The sequence below is a fragment of the Botrytis deweyae genome (genome assembly GCF_014898535.1).
Source record: "Botrytis deweyae strain B1 chromosome Unknown BDEW_003, whole genome shotgun sequence".
Lineage (NCBI taxonomy): Eukaryota > Fungi > Ascomycota > Leotiomycetes > Helotiales > Sclerotiniaceae > Botrytis > Botrytis deweyae.
The window spans coordinates 925,578-941,733 of NW_024066210.1; the positions used below are offsets into that span (position 1 = coordinate 925,578).

At 41.7% G+C, this 16,156-nt stretch overlaps 6 protein-coding genes across 6 annotated transcripts; 2 read left to right on the forward strand and 4 right to left on the reverse strand.

Moving 5' to 3' along the window:
- Window positions 1-148: 148 nt before the first annotated feature.
- On the forward strand, window positions 149-776 carry EAE98_001664 (uncharacterized protein; the record flags this gene model as incomplete). The annotated part of the gene is made up of 3 exons (XM_038949283.1): window positions 149-180; window positions 269-691; window positions 740-776. 3 exons carry the CDS (start codon window positions 149-151, stop codon window positions 774-776), a joined length of 492 nt encoding a protein of 163 aa, XP_038814268.1.
- Window positions 777-1,477: 701 nt separating this feature from the next.
- On the reverse strand, window positions 1,478-2,643 carry EAE98_001665 (uncharacterized protein; the record flags this gene model as incomplete). Its single annotated transcript, XM_038949284.1, has 4 exons — window positions 1,478-1,558; window positions 1,634-1,741; window positions 1,820-2,232; window positions 2,385-2,643. 4 exons carry the CDS (start codon window positions 2,641-2,643, stop codon window positions 1,478-1,480), a joined length of 861 nt encoding a protein of 286 aa, XP_038814269.1.
- A 1,769-nt stretch (window positions 2,644-4,412) lies between these two features.
- Window positions 4,413-7,054, reverse strand: EAE98_001666 (uncharacterized protein; the record flags this gene model as incomplete). The annotated part of the gene is made up of 3 exons (XM_038949285.1): window positions 4,413-4,853; window positions 4,904-6,154; window positions 6,203-7,054. 3 exons carry the CDS (start codon window positions 7,052-7,054, stop codon window positions 4,413-4,415), a joined length of 2,544 nt encoding a protein of 847 aa, XP_038814270.1.
- Window positions 7,055-8,242: 1,188 nt separating this feature from the next.
- Window positions 8,243-10,569, forward strand: EAE98_001667 (uncharacterized protein). Its single transcript, XM_038949286.1, has 4 exons — window positions 8,243-8,819; window positions 8,932-9,412; window positions 9,467-10,274; window positions 10,375-10,569. Exons 1-3 carry the CDS (start codon window positions 8,817-8,819, stop codon window positions 9,889-9,891), a joined length of 909 nt encoding a protein of 302 aa, XP_038814271.1. The 5' UTR covers window positions 8,243-8,816; the 3' UTR covers window positions 9,892-10,274; window positions 10,375-10,569.
- A 565-nt stretch (window positions 10,570-11,134) lies between these two features.
- EAE98_001668 (uncharacterized protein) lies at window positions 11,135-12,991 on the reverse strand (the record flags this gene model as incomplete). Its single annotated transcript, XM_038949287.1, has 7 exons — window positions 11,135-11,671; window positions 11,723-12,324; window positions 12,374-12,555; window positions 12,607-12,668; window positions 12,725-12,796; window positions 12,848-12,914; window positions 12,972-12,991. 7 exons carry the CDS (start codon window positions 12,989-12,991, stop codon window positions 11,135-11,137), a joined length of 1,542 nt encoding a protein of 513 aa, XP_038814272.1.
- Window positions 12,992-13,817: 826 nt separating this feature from the next.
- Window positions 13,818-15,940, reverse strand: EAE98_001669 (uncharacterized protein; the record flags this gene model as incomplete). The annotated part of the gene is made up of 2 exons (XM_038949288.1): window positions 13,818-15,579; window positions 15,630-15,940. The coding sequence occupies 2 exons, from the start codon at window positions 15,938-15,940 to the stop codon at window positions 13,818-13,820; spliced, it is 2,073 nt and encodes a 690-aa protein (XP_038814273.1).
- Window positions 15,941-16,156: the final 216 nt, after the last annotated feature.

The following is a 16,156-nucleotide window of genomic DNA, read 5'->3' on the forward strand; positions in this document are numbered from 1 at the left end:
CTTAAATTATATGGAGCTCGAATAATCGAGGCGCAAAGAAATCAGCCGCGCCGAATTTATTTTTGAGATTCTTCATCCATCACCGACTAAATCTCCCTTCAACAAAGAAAACTCTCAACAACACCCTCATTAATTATCACATACCAAAATGTCTGACGACGAAGAGAACTATGATGGCGGGTGAGTTACTTTCTTCCCACATAGCACATACTCAGACTGTCCATTCGCAAAGCTGTTCTCCAAACCATAACTAACGCATCTCCCCCAGTTTCTCCCCAGCCTACGATGAAGCCGAAGAGCCCGAGTATGATCCCGAGGGAATGGAAGACATGAACAATGTTTCCACAGGCGAAGTAGACGATGTCGCCGTATCGACCCAGAATCCCGATCAGCTCCTCACTACCGGCGAGCGCGGCGTCGTCACATCGGGAGATGTGCATGCTGCAAATCGAGCCAAAAGCAACATTGCGCCCAAGGACAAGAAAATTCCAAAGGAGCAAAGAACTACCACACCCTACATGACCAAATACGAGCGTGCGCGTATCCTAGGCACTAGAGCCTTGCAAATTAGTATGAATGCGCCGATTTTGGTTGATCAGGAGGGTGAGACGGATCCATTGCAAATTGCGATTAAGGAGTTGAGGGACAAAAAGATTCCGCTGATCGTTAGACGTTATATGCCCGATGGATGGTAGGTTCATTTCGATGGCTTGAGGAATTCCACTGATAATTTTGATAGGTACGAAGATTGGACTTGCGAGGAATTGCTGCAGTGAGAGATGATGGTGGTGATCCACTTGCATTTGCGGTAATACTTGCGGGGAGACGCATGGAATGGGCGATTGGCGTATGAAAGGCGTTTGCTTATATGTAATTGGAAATCATATACTTTGAGAAATACATGGATAAAATTGGCCTTGATGATGGTAAACATGCTTGGACGCATCGCCTAAGGTTACAATTTTATCTAAAACGCTTGCGCAGCTTCCAGTTACAGAATGAGCTCCGGTTTGACTCGAGTATTCGAAGGCTATGCATTACTTTGATCGAACGGTGAGCGCATTTATCTCTGGATTTCTACATGGGCCTCATTCCCGAACAATCAATTTTACGAATTTGGGTTTGGAGCAGTTTTCTTCAGAGCAGTTGATTATGTTGAAAGCACGATCTTCTGCCTACCCAGAACAAGAACATTCGTGCAAAGTCGACATTTCAATATCGGATTTTTTGGAACAGTGAAAGTGTTTAGGGGTCCTATCTGTCCATCTTGCTTGCAGTCTTCGCGCAGACAAAATATATGCTACTTTCCTGTGGCTTGCAAATTTAGGTATACAAGTTTAGGCACTTTGTTGCATGAGAAGAATCGCTAAATATAGTTTTTAAAGCTTATAACTATTTACATGATCATTTTTGCTTCTATGAAATTCAGTATTTGACTCCTGTACTTTATGAGACTGAGAAAAAAACCGAAGACATACTATGCGAATAAATATTTAGCGGCATGTTCAATGTGATCTCTTCCAAATGTCGAGATAAAGAAGTATGAGTGATCGTATCCCTATCAGAAATTGTTAGTTTAATTGCCCACCTGCAAGACCACTCAAGATAATAGAGAATATAGTCATAAACCTACCTCTTGGTATCTAAGCGTCAAATTGCCGTTGTTTCCTGACTTCTTGGCCGCAGCCTCGAAATTCTCTGGTAACAACTGTCCCTGTTTATAAAAGTTGTCTCCCGTTCCCTGTGCGATTTCCAATCATGTCAGCAATCCATACCATCCTCCAATACATGCCAGAGATATACTGAAATGAAAACTGACCACATCAATCAAAGCCGGAAACTCTCCCTTGAAGTCACTGATTAACTCCGTCGCATCATGCTTCTTCCATTCGTCCTTCTTCTCCTCTCCAAAATAGCCCTTAAAAGCCTTTTCTCCCCATGGGCATTTGACCGGATTGGAGATTGGCGCAAAGGCACTCACACTCTTGTACATTCCCGGGTTCTTCAAGAAGAGAGTAAGAGCACCGTGACCACCCATTGAATGACCCATAATGCTTTTCCTCTCAGAATCGAGTTCGGGGAAGGAGGAGAAGAGAGAAGAGGGGAGCTCGGAGGTGATGTAGCTATACATTTTGTAGTTTGTGGAGTAGGGAGGATTGGTGGCGTCGATGTAAAAGCCAGCTCCGGTGCCAAAATCCCAGGAATCATTTTCGCCGGCTATGTTGAGACCTCCTGTTGTTGAAGGGATGAGTTAGCTTAGGGGTTTCGATTAGGAGATAGTGTGCTATCCGCTCTTCTCGTCATTCTATACTCATTCCCCCCTCAACCACAACCGCAAAAAGAATAAACCATCTCTGTTTCTCCGAACTCTTCAAGAAACTTACTCGGACTAGTATCTGGATAAACCACCGCAATTCCCTTCTCACTCGCCGCACTCTGGAAGAATCCCTTCTCAGCTCCATTGTCTCCGGTACAAGTAAGACCCGCTAGGTAGAAAATCACTGGCACTTTTTTCTCCGCGGAAGCTTTAGGTGGTAGATAGAGATTCAATGCCATCTCGCAGCCCACTGTGCTAGCATCGTGTGTAAGTTTTAGCAATTTGCCGCCGAAGGAGGCAATGGTTGCTGTAGTTTTGAATGACATCTTTAATTGTAGAGACTTTAATTAGATATTTGGAGAATGATTCAATGTGTTAGATTATGATAGTCAGAGAAGATGGAAGGAAGTGTGAGAGATGGAGGAAATGTTGTTTGTTTATGGTCCGTACAATGATGTGGGCATGACGTTTGAAGCTATTCGACCCCTCCTTCGAAGCTTGATGTTACCCCACATTATTCGGACGTTACTCGGAATTCTGGGTCTAGCTACCGAGGCCGATAACGCGTATTTGGCACAAACTCCAAAAATAGATTTCTGCTTAATGAAAAAAGAAATTTTAGAATCTGTATGGTGTGTTTATAGAAATCTTATTCTATTATAAAGAATCTAATCTTATTAAAGGATTTTTTTAAAAAAGATTATATTGTTGAATAACTCTTAGAGTTAACTTTATTTATTTATTTTTAAAATCCATTTCGAGATTTTTTATAAGAAGTGTATTAATATTTAAAATCTATTTTCAAATAGTTTTTTTAATAGTATATAGATTATTCTAGAATAAGCGAAACAAGTTTAGTAAGTATTTCTTATAATATATAAATTACTTTAGAATAAGCAAAATAAGTTTAGTAAGAATTCCTTATCTCAAATTCAAGTTCAAGCTTATTTTACTTAAATCATATAACTAATATAATTTTAGTTAGTTTTTATAATATTGGAAAAAGTATTCAATTTAGTATATAACTTTAAAGGAATTAATGAAATAAAAGAAAAATAGATTTAATTATTAATTAGAATTCAAGGAATCGATAAATATATTGTTTTCTAAATTATCTCAAAAACTCAGATTTATATTCAATTCTAATTATTTTTATTATATTTATGAATCGGTTTTATATTGATACCTCAAATACTAGACTTGATGATTAACTGATTCTTAAATAATATTATCAATATTAAAAATAAATCTTTAATTCAATATACAACCTTAAAGAGAACTATAAAATAAAAAGAAAAGAAATATAAGTATTAGTTAAAACTCAACAAATCGATTAATATAATTCTTTTTGAATTATTTCAAAAACTGAAATTTATGTTCAATATAGAAACATTTTATTGAATTTAAAAAAAAATTAAATTTCAATCTTCAATCTCTTATTCTTTAAATTAAATATAAATTTCAATTTTTAAAATAATTCAAAAAGAATTATATTAATCGATTCTTTGAATTCTAATTAATATATATATCTTTTTCCTTTTTCTTTTATAGTTTTCTTTAAGGTTATATACTGAATTGAATTATTTTCTTTATATATACACCATTAAATTCTAAATAAGGTTTTAGCGCAGGCAGAAATCTATTTTTGGGGTTTATGCCAAATGCGCGTTATCGGCCTCGGTATAGCTTTCCATTGTTGATTTTTGATTCTGTATTAGGAAAATATTTCCTGTGGGTTCTTCGCAAGTCGAGGCATATAAATTACATTGGCTCACCGGGAGGATCAAAGTTAGCCGGGGACATTCGCCAAGTTCAATGTCCAGACGAAATATACGGATCATAAAATGATGGTGGCATTGTCATAAATGCCGTTCCATTCGACCGCAAAACTGTTCTGTCTCCCTGGGGTATCTATCTCTTGAACTTCCTTTCGTTCTTTCATGGCTCTGTAATTTCTCAGTCCAGTAATGAATCAATGCAGTCCCTAAACAATTGCACCCTAGCACCTCCCATCTAATATCGCGATGATCATGATCTCGTAAAATCTTAAAAAGAAGCCAACACCAACATGCGATCAAATCCTTCTCTTGATATATCAACTGACTCGTCTTCCCAAAACCATTGCGTCACCGTCAGCCGAGATGTCTCTCTCAACACCCCCCAACTTGGCCCTCATCTCAGCTTCTGCTTCTCTCCTAATGCGAATAAAAGCTAATTTCTCGAATCGACTCAGGGCTTTCCACCAATGTCGCCCAGCTTCATGATCGCTGACCCTTTCCAACAAATCAACAACTCTCATCCGAACATCTCGATCTTTGTGAAAAAGACCAAGGGCAATATAGAAGAGTCCTGCATGTGATTCGGGTGCTACGGCTAGAAGCTGACATATTTCATCATATGAATGTGTGTATTTCTCCATGGCGACGTATATATCACGGCTTGCACTAGGAGTAAGCTTTGTCATTCGCAGACGATCGTGTAAATGATGGAGGTCGAGGGCTTTGAGAGGTCGAAAGTTGTACAGTTGTACGAGGTCCTGAGTATTGTAAGTCCTTAATATCATGAAAGTTCAAGCACAAGACATACCTGCTTGAAGCTGTAGTAACTTCGAGTGGATCTCCAGCCCTCAATTCGATTTACGTTACTAGCGAGCTCACGGAATTTCGCATGATCATCAGGCCAAACGTATCCGTGGCCGCTGACGTTTTCATTACCGGGCTCTGCCTTTTCTACCCCAATATACAAAGCGCTTGCGCCGTAAACACTCTCTTCAAATTGGGCCGAGATTCTGGTAAATTTGACAACCCAATCTCGCCATTTGGCTCGAATAACACCCTCACCATGTCTAGCTGCAATACTGCGGATCACATCATTCATGAATGCAGCATCGCCTGTTGGATCACTGGCGGCCTGGCTAGTGGACGTTGCAACATTTGTAGCACTAGCATAAGCCGGATTTTGTTGCTGGAAATTTGCAAGTCCTTCTGTCAGTGGTGCTTGTTCGATTCGACTACTGATTTTCATTCGACCAGATGGTATATCACATAATACGTCCCACCATTCTGGATGATTCTCGAAAGTTGGATTTGTTACACCTGCAATGAATCCTGGTACCTTTAAAAGGTCGTCGATTTTACTAAGATCGGTATATGGAAAAGCATGGCGTGTAAATCCACGCAAGATTCCCCCGGACGCTAAAGCGCAAGCTGCAAGTACAGCTTCAGCAACTTCACCTGATGGACGATTGTGGCCGAGGAAGATGACACGTTTTTGAGTTAACATTGCATTGACTAGCACAATGATAGGATGAGTATGTACACCTCCCGTTGTAAGATGAGGATGTAGCGCGAACGGAATGGGGGATTTGACATGAGGATCGTTGTATGTTTGTATGAGTTTTACAAGAGAAAAATCCCCGACTGTCTCAGGAGATACTGCAACAGGAACCTTGATAGGTATCGGAATTCCATTATACATGACCTTGGTCTCAAATTCGTGTGTGTCCCGAGGTACCGAGTAATTTGAATGTATTAGTTGTTGGACATGTGCTTTTGTACCATTTCGCACCAAACCTGGTCTCCTTTCTGGACTTTCGGACATGGCTGCCATATCGTCCAGCGCTTCGCCTTTGTCCTCCGCCATACGCATTTGAATCATCTGTTCGAACTTCTCTACAAATAGATCTTTGTTGTCGCTAGCTTGTAGAAGATGACGTTCGAGTATGCTCAATTTAGGCATTAATGATAAATCCATTGTATTTACAGCCTCATATAACTCCGCCAGCGTAGATGGTTGAGGTGTTTTAAAATATTCTTCAAGAGCTAACAATAGAAGTGGCTGTCAAGAATTAGTAGGTTTCCAATTGGGCATTTTTGAATGACACACCTTATAAATGTGCAGAAATGGATGTCGAGTACATATTGCCATGGCTTTCACTACAGCCCCTCTTTTGGCCGTCTTGTCTTGCTTTGTGTTGACAAGATTCAAAACATATATTAAAGGCGGACCTTCGCCTCCTTCTGGTTCATCATCTTCTGATGAATCTTCCTCACTACCATCCACCCTTTCTAAAGGGTCAACATTCCCACTCTCAAAAAGAGCTGCCCTAGCTTCTTTTTTTGCCTTTCGTAACCTTTTTCTTTCTGCCTTCTCCTCTGCCTCTTCTTCGTCCTGACTCGTATCTTTATGTAGGAAGAATATTGTCCAATCTTGGTTTCGAACGTGGGCTTGATCTGGTAACATCAATTCTGCTAACATGTGCTCGTCGCCCGTTATAGCAACAGGGTATTGATGTTCCATAATCGGTCCCTTGTCAATATCAAATGATGCCACCAGTATATATTCGACATGATTCTCTGTATCTCCTCGAGGATATTGTGATTTCAGTTTTCTGGCAGGATGTGCACTTGGATTATATTTATTTGGAGCGGACAATGATGAGTGTTGGGACGATACACCGCTGGTGGGAGTTTTAGAAGTGACGGTACTTGGATCAGAAGTTCGATCCGTGTCTATTGGTGGGGGATTCGGACTTCGCGAAGGACGACGTTGTGACATGACTGAAGGAGAACGGGAGGATGGAAATGAAGATAAGGAAGTTCTCCTTTGAAAACTCCCATTCGAACTTGTTGTTCCACTTCCTATTGTACCCCGCGTGGTGGGACGAAGTGCTTGCATCGACATATTTGTAGGATTGGCCTTGCGACTTGGAGGCGCATATGAAAGTGCCGATGCCATACTGGAATCTACTGTAGACCAAGAAAGCAATTATTAGCTAGGTTCACGCTAGTATCAGTAACAGTCCCACTTGTGAGACTTTAGACTTCCTAGCGGAAAATTGAGGCCTTCATTCAATCCGTGCGCAGGTTGACCATCGAAGAATTTTTGGATTTCAAGGGTATCGCCGTCTAGATTTTATGTATATTACCGTTGAAGAAGAAGGAGGAGGAGGAGAAGGGGAAGGAGAAGGGGAAAAAGAGGGCGAGAAAGAAGAGAAATCATGTATGTAAGAAAGGATCAAAGTCAAACCAGATACATGTAATGTGGAAGTAGAAGTAAGATGGGAGAAAAGGAGAAGAAGCTAGGTAAATAAGAATGAGACGAAAAGGATTTAGAGGTCTCATATGGTCATGTAAGTAGGTCGGTAGTCATGTATTCATGTATTCATGTAGCCATGTATTGATATAGTAAGTACCTTGTTAGTCTTGGAGGTATTCAGGTGCTCAAGTAACGTATCATTATTGAGTCGAAGGATATTGATACAATAGTGAGAGAATATTTCTGCAACACCAATTCTCTTGTGTTTCCGATAACCAGTTAAGTGTTGTAGGGTTGTAGGGTTGTAGGGTTGTATAGTTGTATGGTTGTATGGTTGGTTGTGTGGTAATGGTTTGCTACCTCGTTTTCTTCCGTTTCAGGGGTAAAATCCATCTATCCATAAATAGGGGTCCAGGTTCCCCAACCGGGATTGTGATGATCATAACAACTTGTGAAGTTCGGCGATTGCGAAAATGGCTGGCACGGCTGGCTACCTGCGGAGTATTATGTACGACTAATCGAATGCTCTAGTACAAGGCTAGCTATCCATCTCTCCATCTAACTATCTGTCACATCTACCAGGTAGTATCTCGCTGCCATCTCGTATCTTCCCTACCTACCTGGGTATATACTAGGTGTACGTACCTACATACCTTGGTACTGGAATACTCACAAGGCTACTTGGTCCCTAGGATTCCAAGATATCCCAATCATTGGTTCAAAGTCTAATTCACAATAAAAATCACCGATTAGTCAATTGTAGCATGATCCCTTGCATCCATACCTAGGCATGAGGCGTGGTATCACGGTCATAAAGAATATAAAATGTGCTTCATGATTCATCATCTGAGTGAGGATCTCAACCCCCACTCCCTTCCAAGGTACCTACCTACCTACCCAGGTAGATATCCAAGTTCTTGGAATCCTTTGCATCTCTACCCAGTCCCGCCAGTCCAGTCCAGTCAGTCCCGTCCAGTTATTATGTTATTATTAGCCTCGTGCTAGGAAACTTATTATCTAATTATAATTCACTCAATTCACCAATCAAATCAATGCATCAAGATAACCTTGCGGTTGGTGGGCTTCCAATTGGTTTTGTTTACACCAGCAACCGAACCAAAACATTCAGCCTCTCCATCTTCATCATAATTAGGTACCATTCATAAGGTTGTTACCATTCATTCATTCATTCATTCATCCATTCATCCATTCATTACCTGCCTTCGACTCTTCCCACACATAACATTGATTTGTCCAATTGATTTCACTCAATTCCATTTTCCCTTCTTGCCTTCTTTTGATCTAATCAATACATCAATTCAATTGTACCTACCCAGGTATACCTAACACAACATCAAGAATTAAATAAATCTACGATATACTCTCACTACCAAGATTCATCAAACATTACACTCTTTTTGTACGGAATTTCTGGGGAATCTTTAGAACCTCCACAACAGCCATGGTAAGTTGTCACCGGTCCACTTTTCAAAAGTCGTTACTTCCATCTCTTTAGCATGATGCATTGGAACCCAGAAAAGGAAAATGCAAGACTAATGCACTTTGACTTTTGGTAGTCAATGTCGGCCTCTTATAAACCATCACCGCTCTCGTTCGGGTCACCTAGAGCTTCACCATTTCGAAGGCCTGAATCTCAATCTCAATCCACTACTCCAGTTTCCCTTTCTCCTTTAAGACAATCAACTCCAAATCCAAATCCTGCTGTTGTCAAGAACATGGTGACGCCAAGTAGACTTGGTAATGCGGTTACACCCAATTCGTCGGATGGAATAACTACAAGCAAATGGACTCCAAGAGGTATTCCTCCTGCCTTTCGTGAAGCGGAACCTTCACCTACAAAAGGCGCACAATTGAGTCCGGGATTTGGTGGTCCATTGAGAGCGGCGAGTTCGAACTATTCTAACGATAACGATAATGCACTGTCGAAATTGTCCAACGCGCAAGTCAGAGAAATGAGGGAAGGATTTCAGATCTTGGATAGAGATAGTGATGGACAAGTTGGTAGAGAAGATGTAGCTGACATGTTGACTCAATTGGGTACGTTAGCATTGCCAAATTAACAAAGTATGTCAAGATGCTAATATTCTCTAGGTCTTTCCTCCAATGCTTCAGAATTGGCTGGTTACTTCCCACCATCAACTCCACAAACCATCACACTCCCTACATTTCTCAATTCGCTCGCTACACAGCTATGTACTCTTTCGCCAACTCCAGAATTATTAGATGCATTCTCTGCATTCGACGAAGATGATAGTGGACAAGTGGATTACGCAGAATTACGAGATGCTTTAATACATACAGCACCCGATCCAGGGGTGAAACCTTTGACGGAACGGGAAGTCGATAGAGTTATGGGTGGGTTCACAGCACGAAAAGCATTATCAAAACACACAGGAGCAATGAGTGGAAGTAGACGGCAGGATGTATTCAAATATCAGGAGTTTGTTTCTAGTGTGGCCGGAGGATCTGGGCCGGATGGGAAGGGAGAAAAAGTTAATGATGATGGCGATGAGTAATGTTCCGTATGGATGTATATGTGTACGAGGTAGAATGGGTAAGGTTTGGGTCGGGACTGGGAAAGGGTGGAGGTTTTGTGTTGGCGTTCTTATGTGTAATTATTGGTTGGACATTGGTCGGTCATGAACAACGAGTAAGTCCAAATTGGGAGGAAGGTTATGGACTCAATTGTAATTGATGTTTTGTTCATACACATGGATATGGCACGCTTGGAGCATCCGGTCGTCGATTTGGGAAAGTGATGAATGTGACAAATGTCCAAGGTTGATTACTCATTTCTATCTCGCAGTCTAGACTAGAGATAAGTTGATGCCATCAAAATAAGTATTACTTCGTGGGTTGTTGTCAATATCTCGTTCGTCGAACATGAGATTTGCTCCCGGTGAGTCTGTGATCCCCGGTGAGCTAAGCTCACCCTCACCACATTCTTAATGAAGCATACAACAAAGGCAAAACTTCAGACTGACAATTGGTCTGAACAGATCGAAAGACGGATGGATGAAAATCACAACAAGAGAGTGTTGGAAGCTAGATTCTCCGCGATCAAAATTGCAAGCTTGTAAGTTTTTAAGTACCATGTCAAGATCTTTATCTTTTTTCTTCTATTTTCATTGTTCTACGAGTATCCTGAGTGGGTGTACTGTATACATATACTGGATATACCCGGAAATGGACATGGAAGGAAAACAGGCGGATATCGAAAATTAAGATTTGAAAGTAGATAGATAGATGCTCATCTCATCTATTCGGAACTTATTGTCTCACTTATTAGTGTTACAAAGTGTAGATATATGAAATTTATTCGATTTCAATTCTTGATACCTAGGTATGTATGTATGCATGTACGTAGTTTGTATATCTAGTATACATTTTCTATATCCATGTATGCAAGCATTTCTTCCTTTGTTCGTTTGTTCATCCCATCGTAAATCGTAGCATCGATCTCATCTCATCTCATCATCGTGAATTCGTGAAAATTGTAAAGCGTGAAATCCACGTAGGGAAAAAAAAGCAACGCAACGCAACGCATAGCAACGCATAGCAAAAAACTAGAGCAAGAACTCCTTTTTCCCTTCCTTCCTTCCTTCCTGCCTTCCTGTCATGCACGCATGTATATCCTATTCCGTGATTAGAAGAATGGAAAACTTCACATCCCAAACTCCAAATCCAATATACATTTCATCCCAAATCCATCTATCTCTCACACCTCCTCCAACATCTCCTTTCTCGCTCGCTTGCTCGCTACTCCATTTTCTTCCCCAATTTCTCGCCAATCCCATGGACCTTCTCACTAATACCATGCACGTGTGCATGTACATGACCATGACCATGACCATTTCCATTCGCATTCCCCATCGGATTCTGTCTGTCCCACGTACTAGCCTTACTCATCGTTCTCTTTCGCATCGTCGCCATGATTTCCTTCTCCATATCATCGCTGCCCTTCTCCAAATCAATATCCTCCAGATTATATCTCCTCTCTCTCTTCTTCTCCCACACATACCACCATCCCACTATAATCATCGTGCACGGAATCGTCACAGCCCAATACAACCAGAAACTCTCGCTCACAGCCGGTGTTCCCGGTTCGTTCTGGAAATTGAAAAAGGTCATTGAGAAGACGGAAGCGAGATAGGCGCCGGGGAAGAAAATGGCACTGAGGAGCGAAATAGTTTTCATCGTGCTGGAATCGCGTTTTGCAGCGTGAGCAAGCTGGCGTTGTTCTTTGGCCATCTGGAAGTTGAGTTTGGATTCTTTTTGGGCGATGATGTTGTAGAGCTAGTTTTCTCTGATTAGTTTTGCACAGCTTGAGGGGAGGAAAGTACGAACTGCACTTCGTTGGATATCCAATCTCTGTAATGTTGTATATGCGTAACTATCGATACCCTGAAGCTTCACCCGATAGAAGTCAAATCTTGCTAACATGCTAGCCTGCAAAGCTCTCATAGTTTCATCATTTCTCCTCTCTGGTAATTTTTCCTCAAACATCTTCATTGCCTTCTCCAGCTGTGCTAAAATCTGCAGATAAGCTTTCGGTCTCTTCCATAACACTTGGGAATGACATTCAACCAAATCTCTGTTGATAGCATCGAGATCTATAACACCTTCTCTCACATATCCCTCTTTCTCTTCAATCTCCGAACGCATCGATACAGCATGCTCGAGTTTTCGCAGCCAGTCACGTGCATCTCGTTGCTTGAGATCGGTTTTGTATGATATGTCGTGGGAAAAGATGATGGCTGGTAACAGCATCGGATGTCCGATTTGGAGAATACAAGCTTTGAGATGTCTAATGGATTCCACCATGTCGGAACTTTCTGTGCCTTTCGCATATCCAGTTGTTAACCCAGAGTTGATATCATGAGAAAGAGTAAGTTCCCAACCACGCGTCAGCCCCTTTTTCCGGACATCACTTTTGCGATTCACGATTTCTGATAATATGTTAGTTGATATCTGGGCTACAGAAGAATGAAAACTTGCGTAGATGGGGATTCTTTTCATCCTGATCATAAGCAGCCCAGAATATAGGACCGACGGCACTCCCAGATTCGATTGATCTAAAAGGTAAATTCATAGTCTTCACCATGGAAATATATGAAGCAGATGGGAAACTGAGAACATTGGTAGCGAAAGTATCTGGGTGCTTGGCATTTAATTGAAGGCTGTAAAAATGTCAGCATCTCTTCATGAAAGGTTCGTCGATGAATGCTCACATCAACCGAACGCATGCTATCTGCACCACTCCCTCTGGTAATTCTGGAGGAGCAAAAGCACCCTATAGAAAAATGGGCGTCAGTGAAATTTCATGATATCAAGGACAATCCATCTCACCCTCCGATTGAGAAAATTCTCAAATTCATCAGGTGTTAAAGGGTGCTCTTCTATCGTATTCAAAGTAGGATCCTGTAACAGAATTAGCAATGATTTTCTCACTATTTCTGAAGCATCTCTTACCGAATAAGATACCATCTCCAAATAAGTAGTATGCTCGATAACATTTCTGCACCGAGCGACATTTGACCTACCAGATATCAAATCAGCAACCTTCCCTAAGCAAATTCAAACTCATAATACTAACGTAAACATATAATCATCCATCTTTGCAAATCTTCATGTATTAATTATGGGTTTGAAATTCCTTCTATTGACCTTAGATTTTGAGATGCTTATTCAAAATAATTCACTATATCAAAATCGTCTTTCCCGGTCCAAGAATCGGTGGTCAGCCGGGTCTTCAAATTCAAAGTTACTCTTCAGTAATCAATTGGAATCAAAAACTCTCGCAGCGAATCGTAAAGCAAGCTGAACGAAGGCAGAAAAACACAGAGAGAAGAAAAAGACTCAATTCATATTCCAGACCAAAAACATCGTCCGGTACATGAAGCGGCTCTGGCGTTAAACCCCGCTACAAACCCGTGTCAACGGGCAAATCTGGGTCTGACAGATAGATAATCGGAGTGGATACTGCTGTGCTTGTGGAGATTTAGATGCCAAGTCCGTGTTGACAGGGTTTTATTTCTTGCGGTGAGAACTGCAGGTCTAGGCTTAGTGAGGCTTTGATCAGTGATGATTTTTTAAAAAGAGGCTGGAGAATGGATTACAGAGTCTTGAGGATGAAGATTGATTGGTGCGTTGTACGATCCGGGGTTCACCGAGTAGAATGGACTGGAATCTTTGAACGAGAGACATGAAGATGAAGATATTAAGTTTTGATCGTTTCATATAAATCTTTAGGGGTTCAATTATTAATCTCGTTAAGAGACTCCTGTGCTAATCAAAGAAAACCTTTGAGGGATATACTATATCTTATCATTGATTATTCTATGAATTCAAAAGTGTCCAGGTATTGAGGGACACGACCTTTCCAACTCTTATAAACTCCGCCCGCTATGCCCATGAGAAAGTACAAACTGTATAATATTTCTTACAATCTTACTCTTCCTTCTTGATTACCACCCCCAAACCAGCGAGTGAAATCGTTCCCACTCCTGCTTGATTGTCCGTCATTTTCATCATCCCCTCCCATCCACTTCGGTTTCTTGATTCCCTCGAGGAATCGTGGTGGTTCAAAAGTGTCGATGGTGTTCTTCATTCGGTGACCCAATGCTTCAAAAAAGTTCTCATCTTCGGGTTCGACGCGGCGTTGTTGGGGCTCAACACTTGGTCTCGAGGTAGATGCTGTGCCAAGGGCTCGTTGCCTCTCGGCTCGCGGTACAGTCAATACAGGAGCGGCCCGATTGTTGGGGTTGTTCGGAACCGAACGTCGATCTACAGAAACTTCTCCAAGTCCACCGAGTGATGAGTGGCCACCATTCAACTCGCGCTCAATCAGATCACGACCTTCACGCCAAGATCCTGTACCATAACCACTTTCATTTTCTTCATCCTCATCTTCAATGACTCCTCCATATCCCACACAATCTTTAACTTTTCCATATAAATTGAAAAGGGTTGCGCATACAGGAACTAATATAAATATTGGGAAAAACCAATCAAACCAGTCCCCTAAGGGTGTAAATACAATTAGCTTTCCAAGAAACTTGTAAAACATCGTCTTTTTGTAGACATCTGGCGGGAGAAAGGTAATAAAGTTGAAGGAAAGCGGCACGGAAAGCTTGGCTACTTGCATTGCAAACCACATAGCAGCCTCTCCATGAGTGTTTCTCCTGACAAGTGCGCGTCCCCGCCAAACCTTGACTTCAGACAAGGAGCTCAAAGCTGCTGCACACATGTACAAGATCCAGAAAGATGCAATCACCTGGCCTGCGAATCCAATTTCGCCTTTTTCACTATCCCGATGATGAACAACCGTGACAGCAATAATAGAGAAAATGGGGTTGATGGACTTGATGAATTCAGACCAAATGATACATATTGACGCGAGAGTTAAAACAGCCCCCAACGCAGTTTTGGAGTATGGTAGGAAGAAGTACTCGTAAAGATACCGAGTATGAGGTGTAAAAATAGTGATTCGATTGAATGCAGAAGAATGGGGGGAGCTTTGGCCGATTTCAATCTTCTTTGATGCCGCTGAATCCAATACGGTTTGTGTGTGCACCGCATCTTTGAGAAGTCGATCCCATTCATCGAGGTATCGGGCACGACTGTGTCTGGCTCTTGTCAGCTGGCGACTGAGATCTGCCAGATATCGTTCCGTAATGACATTTGGAATAGTTGCATTTGGTTCAGACATCCGCCGTGACAAAGTTCGCGGTCGAGATTCGGGTAAATGTGTTTCATCCGCAAGTTCCTCGATCCAGTCCTTAAAGTCCCTCGCAGTACCCGTTTTCCGTTGAGCCAACTGGGCAACCTGTGCCTCCAAATCCTCCAATTTCTGAATCGCCTCCTCCATGTTTTCATGAACTTTAGGTGCCCGAGTTTGAATCCTCCTTAATTTTCCACTAATGCTTGCGTTTCTAAAAAGGTTTCGAGGTATTGCGACAAGCCCGTGACCCATGAGATAAATGGCCAAAACCAAACCCCAACAATATGCAAGAGCCATAACCACACTCTTTAATGACTCTGGAGACACTCCTTCTTTGATAAAAATGTATAACATCGTAGCCAGGCCGGCCCCGAGAATAAGGGCTTGATACTGGGCATTTGCGCGCAAAGAAAATAGTAGACGGCCTTTTGGATCTCGATAACCGGCATCGGCATATTCAGCAAGTATGGGTAAAATGAACCTAGTGAAATATCAGTATGGTCTCAAACAGAGGCATGAAGTGTCTCGAACCAAGTCAAGGCAAATGTGAGCCAGTATGTGATGCGCCAGGCGACCAACAGCACTCGATCGTAGAGCCATATTCCTCGACTTCCCGCATCTTCGGTCCTTGCACTTGAAGCAAGATCAATAGGAACAAGTAATACGATACTTGCCGGCAGCCAGAGCGCGAAAAAGATGGGAACTAGAAGGTATGCCGGAGTCGTACGGATAGGCAGATAATGTCGGAGTATAAGTAGTACAACTAGACTAATAACCAACAGGGCAATCAGAGCAAATATCTCTGAGCCTATAGGCGATGAAGTTGCAAGCGTTTCTATCATGACGATTATATCAGAACGATGATAGAGGGTGTTTCCATTTAGAGGAGTGTGAAAAGGTATCAATGATTAATAGAATAACTATTCATTTGTTGTTCTGCCAGTTCTGATGAATGGTATCGAATGGGCCCTGGTGAATTATTTAGTGTGTACGAGTATACCGACTTGTATGATGAATTCGTACAATGAAGCATTTACTAGTACCTACGGCCCACTAAA

Bases quoted from the DNA above. Each gene is read 5' to 3' on its own strand.
- EAE98_001667 (XM_038949286.1), top strand. The intron at 9,413-9,466 runs GTACGTTAGCAT...AATATTCTCTAG, and splicing joins TGACATGTTGACTCAATTGG to GTCTTTCCTCCAATGCTTCA.